Source organism: Polistes fuscatus, unplaced genomic scaffold, assembly GCF_010416935.1.
Source record: "Polistes fuscatus isolate 324 unplaced genomic scaffold, CU_Pfus_HIC Scaffold9, whole genome shotgun sequence".
NCBI classification, from domain to species: Eukaryota; Metazoa; Arthropoda; class Insecta; order Hymenoptera; family Vespidae; genus Polistes; species Polistes fuscatus.
This window is the reverse complement of record NW_025113173.1, coordinates 2316702-2327037: the sequence shown is the minus strand read 5'-3', so window position 1 is coordinate 2327037 and position 10336 is coordinate 2316702. Positions and strand designations below refer to the sequence as shown.

The window sequence follows — 10336 nt, the reverse complement described above, 5'->3', positions numbered from 1 at the left end:
GCTCATTATCGCATTCTTGTATTCTTTTCTTATAACGATTTAAATCGAACGTTGTTGCATGCTTTGGTAAGATATTAGTTACATATTAATATATCTTTCTGTTATTATTTTCTTATTAATTTCATTAAATCAATACACGAACATTATACGACAAGCAAAATTTTATTTAGGAATTATAATTGCATATTTGCAATAATGATTGTACACATTTGTGTATAATGATCTTTTTAGTGTAAAATTTTCACAATAGATTAACCTAGTTTCCACTAAATTTTATTTGCGGACATTATTATAATTTATATTTGAACTTTCTGAGCGAGAGAATTTTATTACTATATTATTTAAATAACAATTAAACTCATTTACTATTTCATTATCTTTAACCTTTAACTAACAAAGTGAATGCAACAGATCTAAAGAGTTTTAATTACAACTTCTTACACCTTTATTTTATAGTTTCTAGTCTTAATTTTTAAAATATATTATTTCATGATCTATGATTTGTAAAATACTGTATAGCTTTGTATATAAAAGCATATCCGTTTAGAATAACATTGTTAACTTTTAAAATAGAGTTTAAAACAATTATAATCGGAGATATAAGTACAGTAGAGCGTCAATTATCTAAAAACCAATTATCCAAATAACCGTTTAAAAAAATACTGTAAACAAAATCTGACAATATTAAAAGACAATTTTAATATTAATGTAGTAAGTTACCAATAATAATAATCAATGTTCTAAAATATATAGCGTATCACTAAAATGTTAGTGTATAGTACATTATATGCAAGGATCAAGTCTTCGAACAAATTTTAACGGTATACCAAGGTTAAGCAATTTATCCGGTGATCGATTTCTCAAATCCGAAATGTAATAATTTAATGCTAGCCAACATATTTCAGATAATTTAGGTATTGTTAACCAAACTGCATAGACAGCATCTGTTCTTGCTGCCTGAAATAAACATTTAACAAAATGATAAAATAACCAAATATTATATGTAATTTCGTACATACAAGAATGATAAAATAATACTTACTTTATCGCGTTGCATGTTTACACCACCAAAAGTATACATACGACCCTGAGGAGTTAAGGCAGCAGAATGAAAGAATAATGGACGTGGGAGTTTACATTTTCTTAGGCAAGTCCATTGCATTTCACTCAAATCTAGTCTCCAAACATCGGAAAAAACAAAAGCACCATTTGTACCCCCAGAAACAACAACATAAGTTACACCTGTCTTTTCATCCATATATTGGACTACGCCATGACAGCGTCTAGGAGCAGGAACTGTATTATCCTCGCTATCGCCTTGGGTATTTAAAATTGTCCATTTTCTTTTTTCCAGATTAAAAGTTGGTATTTCCTTTTATAATTCATAAATGTATATTTAGTACTAGTACTTATAAGAAAAATTCTATTGCATTTGAAAAATTATAAGAATACTCACTGCTAAACTAAATGCCTCAGAACCAGTGCCTCCTCCTATAACATAAATATTCTTTCCATCAAATCCAAGCTCATGTCTATACCGTCCCATTGGTTCTGACAAATCCTTTCCGGTACAAATGTAGACTTTTTCCCATAATCCAGTTTCAAAATTAAATCTATGAATATCACAAGTATATTCTCTTCCAGTTGTACCGCCAACAGTGTAGAGATAAGGTTCATGAAATAGCAAAGCTTGTCCATATTGTGGTTTCGGCATGTCACCTTTTGCCATCACTCTTGTTGTTTTTCCATCATCGACATTACATATATAAAGTTGACCATTACAGACGTCACCAAAGGGTACACCTGTTCCACCATAAACTATCAATGCATTTCCTTTTAGAACAACTGCATTAGATGCTAATTCATCAGGTAGATTTTCTCTGCCAGGTAAACGCTTCCATTGATTCGTGGCCAAATTAAATTTCCAAATTTCTTTAAAAAGTGGCTTACTGTCAAGCCATATACTATCATTTCTCATATCACGATCATAATCAGTAATGCAAGGGTTAAATCCACCATATGAATAGAGGTTTTTATGGTCGCACACTATTCTGTGTCCACTTCTTGCTTTTGGTCGTTCTAGGCATCGTGAACGATGTCTTGTAATAACAAATGGTTTAAAAACATACATTTTTTTTACCGTTGCTTCATCACTTCCCTAAAGAAATAATGGTTAGGTTTATGATTTTTTATGTGAGAATTTTTTACAAAGCAAGCTTTTTAAATAGATTATAACAGAAAATCTACATATGATAAACGTTTTCTATATTCCTTACACATGCAACCATAGTAAATAATAATACTTTGATTTCATTCAATGTAATAGAATCTGTACACAATCACGTACTACATAAGTATATACGTGGCTGTACATTTTATGTTAGTTATTAAAATATGTAGAGAGAAGCAATAATGGCGTCTAGCTAGAAAATTTGTCTATTTATGTTCTTGAACATCTCTTTACATACATTTTTTCTTACATTTACACTTTTATCGTTCGTCCTACTTGTAATACTCTTTATAAGACACAATTATTACTTCCAATTGTACAAACTTAATATTACTAACATTTTTTGTTCAAAATCTAACCATGTATAGAACTGACGTAAATCTTATATATCAAATATGTGCCTAATTTCTATTAAATAGATTTTCTAATGTCTAATTATTTCTTCTTAATTATCTTTCTTGAAGTAAAATCAATGTAAACGTAGTTGCATTACAGGCATACAAAGTTTTAATTTAAAAGAAACGATTGACCAGCTGAAAAGAGTTAAAATCCTTTTTTTAACTGCACTTACAAATTATATACATATCCATATGCATACACGTATCCTGAATTGCTTTGCGACTGCGCGTCATCGATCAGCTGAGTGATTTACAACTAGTTATGCAGGATGCACCTGTGCTTAACTTGATATATTTATTTGGTGTTTCATGCCATCCTTCTGCAATTAAGTTAATTATTTTCTAATTGCGTTTTTGCATTTTGGAATTTTGCAATGTTGCAATATTGCAATTTTGAACTTGAACACATGTAGATTCCGTGTAATTAAATAGGTACGTAGTTATTCAATAGAATGTCTAAAAAAATATTTTTAAACATAATATTGACAAATAGTTGTATTGCATAAAAAGTAATATTATTTTTATTTGTACCATTATTTATTCTCATAGTATAACGAAATTTATTGTTTTCCTTTGTAATTAATTATTATAAAATATTATTATTATAATGTATATCTTTTAAAAATGGCGCCATCTATATAAACTTGAACTTCGTACGAAGTGTATGTCTAATCTAACCATACCCATGATCGAATCTTGAGATAAAATTATACAATTGTAAAAAAGAATAACAAAAATAGTTGCAGAAAGGAAATGAGTGATGTCGAATTACAAGAGGAAGAAAGAGAAGTATTACTTTCTATTTATGAGGGTGATCCAGCATTTAATCAGTTAACACCCACTACCTTTCAGTACAAGGTTAGATATATTGCAAAAGTTTTAATTTTACTTAAAAAATATATTTTATTATTCCTCTCTCGGATTATTATTATTTTTACTCTTACGAATATCAATTAAAACATTCGATATTGCGTCAATTTTAATTCTAACCTGTTACTATCTGAAAACAAAAAATAATGCCGTTTTGAATACATGTGTTTACGCTCAACATATTTTTATATACAGTATGGAGAAGATAATGACATAAAGTCATTTCTATTGGAAATTTCATGGGGTCCGACATATCCGTCTGAAAAGCCAAACATCAATATGAATATATTTTACAATAAACACATGTAAGTGAGTTGACAAGATTATCTGATTTTTTTGTATTCTATGGTTTTGATTAAAGGTAAATAATTGGAATATATAGTGTGCAAGAAGTAAAGGATGAAATAGTGAAACAATTAGAAGCAGAAGCAGATCAATGGTTAGGTAGTGCCATGACGTATACATTATTCCAGTATGTTCAAGAGCATTTTACCGAACTGTTATCTATGCAACTGGATTCTATTACCGATATAAATTTACAAGCCAGTAAACTTAAAATATCAAATGAGAATCAACAGGTACATAAATAAAATATGTATTATAGATTTTATTATATTGACAACAAAGACACGCATAAGAATTAAAGATTTCATTATTTTAAAGGCGGAAGAAATTGTAAAAAGACCAAAGAAAGAACAATTAAGCAAAGCTCAAAAACGTAGACAATGGAATAAAGCAGATGGAAAAGGAGAAAGACCACGAGGATGGGATTGGGTGGACATAGTAAAACATTTATCGCAAACTGGTCCAAAACAAGAACAAGAGTCTTAGTTTACGTTTTCTAAGACTTTATTGTACAGATTTACAAAAGGTGTGTCATATTTTTATAAATGCTAGAAATAAAGTATTCTCTCTCTTTCTCTTTTAATCGATTTTATAATTATTCTTGAGATTTTTTAATGTTCCATACACATCTCCATGAATTTATGGGTAAAAGATTAATTTTCAAATTCCATTCTAAAAATAATCAATGTAGTTTTATAAAAAATCTTATGCAAAAGTTATATTATTAATTATCATTACGTACCTTTGTTTTCTAAATGTTTTACAAAAGTTTGATATTCTTTATCAATAATAGAATCTGTATCATAAAAGGTACTTTCCATAGACGAATAAGAATTATGATCTTGAAGAGAATCATATTTCTTATAAAGAAGATATAGACGTATTAAGGGAAATGAAGGTCTATATGTTTCAGTTGTTAATAATAATTCCTAAAAAATATATAAGTATTTAATAAATTAACGATTAAAATGGAAAGGTCAATTGTTAGCAATTAAAAAAAAAACTTACAATTGGACATTTTTGTGATATACTTGTTAATATACCACAAAGGCAAGCATGAAAGTATGCTTTTAATATTTCATACTGTTCTATGTTTTTTTTCAATACCACATAAATAGTCTTTTTCTTATTATCCACAAATATTAAATATTCCTTATGTTGAAAATCTTTTAGAAAATCTTCTATACGCTTTGATATATTATGATTATTTTTTTTCAAAATATATGAAAGTGACGCTCCTAATTCTATATGAAAACCGCATATATCCTTAGCTAGAAAAATAAAATAAAAATCTATAACAAAATTGTCTCTCAAATTTTTCATTAGAATAATAATATAAATTATTCTTACTAGGTTTTTTCCAAAGAAATACAGATTCTTTTTTATTAATTTCTGCTGCATTAGGAACAGTTCCATGAATAAGATAATTTTTTACTAATAATGCAAGTCGATCTTCATTTAATGCGTTTAACCATAAAACTTTAATCGCTGAATAATTAGCATATAAATGTACTATTACCAAAAAGACATAGAGCTCTAATAAATATCTATAAAAAAAAAAAAATATTCATATATGACAATTAAAAGATAATTTGTATATAAATAAACTAGTAAAATTATACCGTTCATCATAAATGAACGACAGTATGAAAATTCCAATGAAAGATGCAACAAGATTAACACAAGTTTCTTGACTTCCATCTTTAGCTGAAACATCTGCTAAATTATTTTGTAAAGCCTAACATAAAAAAGTAGCATATTAATTATAAATAATGACATCTCTGTATAGAAGATAAATGAATTTTTTTTCAGGAAACCTGATGTTGCGTTAATGCAGCTCTGGTTGCTGCACCGGCTACGCCAACAATAGATTTCATTGCTGTGGAAGCACACAGTACGACCATTGAATGAGCTAAGAAATAAGGTATTAATAATTCCATGCCCATTGCCACATCATTAAGAATATCCGCAAAAAATCTCCATTTTTTACACTGTCTATCTAGGTCAGACCTAATAGATAGAAATACAAATTGTAAACATGAAGTTACAATGTAGAGATTGATAATATTTAAGATTTATCATGTTTATATTGATTGCGAGATAAAACTTATTAACAGTTTTTATGAGTAGTTTATAAGTAGCAATTTTATATGGTTTACCCATTCCACCATGCAAAAACTATGCGCCCAACCATACCAGTTCCATCTTTTAAAATCCAAGTTATTGCTGCAGCTAAAGGTGTCGCAGTAGATTCTCCAACACCTACTGCTTGCATAATCGAATGAGTCGTGAGAGTACCCATTATGGTACTTGCAAATGCCTATTGCATTATTAGAATTATTTGTATACAATTTTCCTTTCCTTTTTAACATAAAATGACAAATAGAGTATTCGCTGGTATTCTAACCTGTACAGTGTCCCATATTTGATAAGGAATGTAATCAGGATGAACACTATCAGGAAATCCTTGAGGTAAAAACACGTCTTTGATAATCGACAAGATTCCAGATAATAACGACTTTTTATTTTTTGATCCAGTTTTTAAATGAATTATTGACGTGTGATCTAACCTCAATTATATTAGAGAAACATAATATTAGTGTTATTTATTAAAAATATGTTTTATAAAAAATAGTAATTCACCTTTTGAACTAACATATATGTTTTCTTTCTCGTTACCAGATATTTCGGTAAATAAGATTTGATTTTCCATCGTAAATAATAAATAATATTAATCGATTTACTCTGCAGTTCACGTTGCAATCTTGCAAGTATATTTTCATAAGATAAGATTCGACGTTTATTCATTATTAAATTATTCCTTATTACATATTAATTATTACATTCATTATTACTTTATACTTATATTAGATATTTAGCAGAGTATATTTTTGAATGTTTATTATTGTTTATTTGTAATCAAAAAATATATAATACATTATTAATTAAATTATAATATTCAATTCGATTCGACTGAAATTAGTCGATAATATATAAGCCGATGAGAAAAAAAGAAAATGAAAAAATATTCAAAAATAAATATGGATTTTTAGGCGAATAATCGTAAAATTTGCAGGTTACATACTTTTTGACAAAATTTTCTATTCGAACAAATAAACAATAACATTGAAAAATATACTATTTTAATTGTAAAATAATAATGAACGAAAATGAGATATGCGATATATTGACGCGTATTCAAGAAATTGAAAAATTGCAGAAAGAACTTCAAAATTTATTACCCAATGCGACTAATAAAAATCGCATTAACATAGAAAAACCCGTAGAAGTTACTAATTTAAAAAGAGAATCATCATCAACGATACGTTTTCCATCTCTCTTAACATTTCCTGGAATAAATGAACAATCAAATGTTAGAAAAAATAATCGCATAAAAAGTTCCAAAGAAATTCGGTCATCGATGATGAATATGAACAATATTCAAACGAAAGAATCATTAAAGAATGTCAATGCATCTAGAAGAGCATCTTTAAATATCACTATCAATGATTCTTCAGCAAAATGTCATCGCACCAACAATAACAAGGATCTTCCGAAAATATTAGAAAATTCCGTTAAAACGCGAGCAAAAAATTTGCAATCTTTTAATTCGAAATCAACGTTGAACAATAAGAAAACATCTAATGCCTCAACGATATCCGAAAAGATTGTTAATAATATTCCGAAAATTCGAGATTCTAAGAAATCAGGGAAACAAAAAATAAATCATTCTAAATCGGTGAACGTTAATAGAAACATTAAAGATAAAAATGAAGAGTATATTTCGTCGGAATATAAAAAGAAATCAAATTTATCGTCAGGTAAATGCAGTGAGTTATTATATTTCCTTTGTATGTAATTTTGAATATTTTTGTATTAGTCATGGAATTCACCATAGACTCCTCCTGTCCGCAGACATCGGATGTGCAAGTTCAAATGGAAAAATCAGAAAAGAATCCTGGAATGCTCGTATGTTGGGGAAATCAAAATGAAAGAGAAAAAAGTAACGATATTTTAATAAAAAAAAGAAGATCCAAATTCGACATTTTAGAAAAAATATTGAAACGTTTGGGTTATTGCATTTTGGACAATCAAAGTATATCGTCGTCTATTGGTTGTTACTCGAATGATAAACCAAGATATTTTGTTTTACGTAAAGTAGAGAAATCGCCTTTTATCGCTAACGAAAAACAGGAAACCGACGAAATTCTTTCTTCTATTAAAGAAGTCATTATTTGTACAAATATTGCAGCAAATAATGTTCGATTAGATTCAAATTTAAACAGCAATATGGCGGCCATTTGCAAGATTATCAAGAAATTCGATGGGATTGATAAAGTATCGAAGATTTTTAAAATGTCTTGGAAAAAAACTGATTTCTCTGATACTTTACGACACGGTAATCGATTAATTGAGATACAAGATAATATGAACGATCCACCGTGTTTAATTCTTAATAGAAATTCGAAGCCGTTCGAAACGATTAATACGAAATCGTTACGCGGGAAAAAATATTCTTTTAAATTTCTTCGTAAAATTTGTTTCTGTATGAATTTGTAAAGAAAACGATTAAAGATGTATTTTCTAAACGTTTGATTAATTGACGAAAAGAAAAAGAATAAAATATAAAACTTATTGTTAATGAAAAATTCTTAAGTCGATCGATATTCTACGATCGATACGAGCACCACCTAGCAATGCAACGAACGGCCATGCAACGAACTACAAATGCATATGTCCCTGACGATAGACTATATTGATACACGCATGTACGTATGAAAAAAAATTTCTTCATATAAATATAATATATATATAAAAATAAAATCTCCGTTATTTCTCAAAAGTATTTTATAAAAGAAATAATCAAAATTCTTGTATAGAATAAAATTAAAAAAAAAAAGTCAAACACAAACAAAATTAGTTTGCCTGTAAAAAGAAAAAAAAACAAAGAAACAAAGAAATGCGTTGCAAAGAGATGAATCGAAACGATGTGAAGGAAATGAATTGATTGATTCAATTTGAATTTCTTTCTAGGTAGAAATTAGGTTGTGGAATTTGATAGGAGTTGAAATGAAGAAGCTATAGTTGAACGCGTTGGAATAGCGCGAATAAACGATCGAGTTGAGAAGTTAGAGGTTCGAATCCAGCGTCGTTATCCCCTCCGTTTGTTCCGACCCTCTCGTTTTGCAGTCAACGACTCCACGGATGGTGCTGCACTTGCGTGCACTCTCGTGCATCGAGGACTACGTACGACGGCGTTGTGCATACAGACGCAATAGAAAGGTGCAAGCTATTTCTCAGAGTCCGTAGACTGAGGTAAAGGCGAGTTGGTGTACGACGATCTATCGATAAGTCGAATTTAGAAGAGATATTATGTAACAAACGTTAGAGAATTTACAGAACGTTCCACTTGGTGTTTTAGCTTTGAATACATTTTACTTGAACATTCCACGTAAATCGATTTACATTCTCTTTGATTATAGTGAACTAGTCGTAAATCGGTATTCTGTAATTAGCATGCCGTTTACGTGTATTATCTGGATGGGTTCCAAATTTAGGATTCCAGGAATGTCTCCACGTATCGTAGAATTAACTGACTCGATTTTTTTTCATTACAGATCCCTCAATACTTGTGGATACTTACGAGTTATTGGTAATTTAAAAAGATCATATAACTTGCTACGAGAATTGCGTCTAACAAGAAGAAGAAGAAGAAGAAGAAGCGAAAAAAATACAAATAATAAGACTGGCTAGGGCCCACACTAAAGACCTTACTATCTATCGTATAATTAGCAAGATCGTTTTCTTTCAACACTCGTCTCGATTCTTTTATATCCTGCCCTCCTTCATCCGGTTGATCTCCATTTCAGGAAGAAGAAGAAGCCTTGCAAGTACCCAACTTACTACCACCTCTCTTGAAAGGTATAAGAGAGAAATGGTGGTACTCTCTTTGAAGAGTGAGAGAAAGAAAAAAAAAAAGAAAAATAATAATAATATAAAGGAGAGATTATAGAAACGAATTTCAATCTCCTTTTTAGCTTCGACTTACATACATACATACATACATATATACATACATACTTTTCTCTCGTCATCCTGTTTCCCTCTTTCCTCTCTCATTACCTTTTGTCTCCTTGTCGGTCTTCTTCCTACGTAGTAGTAACCCCCCACCCTAATGTATCCCACGGATCCCTCTCTGTCCCTGGCACTTCCTGTGTTCCGCCACGTTCACCTGTGCCGCCAGCACACCGCTACCACCACCTGCCTTCGTAAAACCACCTAGGCGCGAGGCACCAGGGAAACCTGGCTAAGCCATGTCCTAGGGAGAGTAGAGGACTTTAGTTTCAGACTTGGTATATCAGTTCTCGTATCGCCTACTAACGAGTGTGTGTGAATGTGTCCCTTGTGCCAAAGCCATAAGTTCCTTTACCTCTCTCTTCTCTGGAAAACTTTGACGCAGTCAATGTTAAGCTACCGTTGACTTCGTTCCTCA

At 30.0% G+C, this 10336-nt stretch overlaps 4 protein-coding genes across 10 annotated transcripts; 2 read left to right on the top strand and 2 right to left on the bottom strand.

Moving 5' to 3' along the window:
* Nucleotides 1–143: 143 nt before the first annotated feature.
* Nucleotides 144–2885, bottom strand: LOC122525641 (kelch domain-containing protein 10 homolog). 4 transcript variants are annotated; one of them, XM_043648558.1, is made up of 4 exons: nucleotides 2802–2885; nucleotides 1457–2158; nucleotides 1043–1372; nucleotides 144–957 (listed from the first exon to the last, which is right to left on the bottom strand). In XM_043648558.1, exons 2-4 carry the CDS (start codon nucleotides 2129–2131, stop codon nucleotides 784–786), a joined length of 1179 nt encoding a protein of 392 aa, XP_043504493.1. In that variant the 5' UTR covers nucleotides 2132–2158; nucleotides 2802–2885; the 3' UTR covers nucleotides 144–783. The 4 variants fall into 4 exon arrangements, with proteins under 4 accessions (XP_043504493.1, XP_043504492.1, XP_043504491.1 ...); XM_043648557.1 differs by lacking the exon at nucleotides 2802–2885 and adding an exon at nucleotides 2569–2795; XM_043648556.1 differs by lacking the exon at nucleotides 2802–2885 and adding an exon at nucleotides 2590–2795.
* Nucleotides 2886–2962: 77 nt separating this feature from the next.
* On the top strand, nucleotides 2963–9655 carry LOC122525643 (RWD domain-containing protein 4). 4 transcript variants are annotated; one of them, XM_043648561.1, is made up of 6 exons: nucleotides 2963–3060; nucleotides 3369–3486; nucleotides 3694–3803; nucleotides 3881–4076; nucleotides 4162–4369; nucleotides 5656–5962. In XM_043648561.1, the coding sequence occupies exons 2-5, from the start codon at nucleotides 3382–3384 to the stop codon at nucleotides 4327–4329; spliced, it is 579 nt and encodes a 192-aa protein (XP_043504496.1). In that variant the 5' UTR covers nucleotides 2963–3060; nucleotides 3369–3381; the 3' UTR covers nucleotides 4330–4369; nucleotides 5656–5962. The 4 variants fall into 4 exon arrangements, 2 of the variants coding, with proteins under 2 accessions (XP_043504496.1, XP_043504495.1); XR_006305847.1 differs by lacking the exon at nucleotides 2963–3060 and adding an exon at nucleotides 9462–9655 and having other exon boundaries at nucleotides 3231–3486; nucleotides 5656–5767; XR_006305848.1 differs by lacking the exon at nucleotides 2963–3060 and adding an exon at nucleotides 7064–7227 and having other exon boundaries at nucleotides 3231–3486; nucleotides 5656–5767.
* Nucleotides 4330–6634, bottom strand: LOC122525637 (RUS family member 1). Its single transcript, XM_043648551.1, has 9 exons — nucleotides 6487–6634; nucleotides 6251–6408; nucleotides 6003–6163; nucleotides 5661–5853; nucleotides 5466–5581; nucleotides 5194–5390; nucleotides 4852–5114; nucleotides 4586–4772; nucleotides 4330–4515 (listed from the first exon to the last, which is right to left on the bottom strand). Exons 1-9 carry the CDS (start codon nucleotides 6554–6556, stop codon nucleotides 4439–4441), a joined length of 1422 nt encoding a protein of 473 aa, XP_043504486.1. The 5' UTR covers nucleotides 6557–6634; the 3' UTR covers nucleotides 4330–4438.
* On the top strand, nucleotides 6104–8423 carry LOC122525640. Its single transcript, XM_043648554.1, has 3 exons — nucleotides 6104–6315; nucleotides 6920–7664; nucleotides 7742–8423. Exons 2-3 carry the CDS (start codon nucleotides 7004–7006, stop codon nucleotides 8401–8403), a joined length of 1323 nt encoding a protein of 440 aa, XP_043504489.1. The 5' UTR covers nucleotides 6104–6315; nucleotides 6920–7003; the 3' UTR covers nucleotides 8404–8423.
* Nucleotides 9656–10336: the final 681 nt, after the last annotated feature.

Bases quoted from the DNA above. Each gene is read 5' to 3' on its own strand.
- LOC122525641 (XM_043648555.1), bottom strand. The intron at 1,373-1,456 runs GTGAGTATTCTT...GAATTATAAAAG, and splicing joins CTGAGGCATTTAGTTTAGCA to GAAATACCAACTTTTAATCT. The intron at 958-1,042 runs GTAAGTATTATT...TGTTTATTTCAG, and splicing joins TAAACATGCAACGCGATAAA to GCAGCAAGAACAGATGCTGT.
- LOC122525643 (XM_043648561.1), top strand. From the start codon at position 3,382: ATGAGTGATGTCGAATTACAAGAGGAAGAAAGAGAAGTATTACTTTCT. The intron at 3,487-3,693 runs GTTAGATATATT...TTTTATATACAG, and splicing joins CCACTACCTTTCAGTACAAG to TATGGAGAAGATAATGACAT. The intron at 4,077-4,161 runs GTACATAAATAA...ATTATTTTAAAG, and splicing joins TATCAAATGAGAATCAACAG to GCGGAAGAAATTGTAAAAAG.
- LOC122525637 (XM_043648551.1), bottom strand. From the start codon at position 6,556: ATGGAAAATCAAATCTTATTTACCGAAATATCTGGTAACGAGAAAGAA. The intron at 5,854-6,002 runs GTAAACCATATA...TCTATCTATTAG, and splicing joins GTTTTTGCATGGTGGAATGG to GTCTGACCTAGATAGACAGT. The intron at 5,115-5,193 runs GTAAGAATAATT...TTATTTTTCTAG, and splicing joins ATTTCTTTGGAAAAAACCTA to CTAAGGATATATGCGGTTTT.
- LOC122525640 (XM_043648554.1), top strand. From the start codon at position 7,004: ATGAACGAAAATGAGATATGCGATATATTGACGCGTATTCAAGAAATT. The intron at 7,665-7,741 runs GTAAATGCAGTG...AATTCACCATAG, and splicing joins GAAATCAAATTTATCGTCAG to ACTCCTCCTGTCCGCAGACA.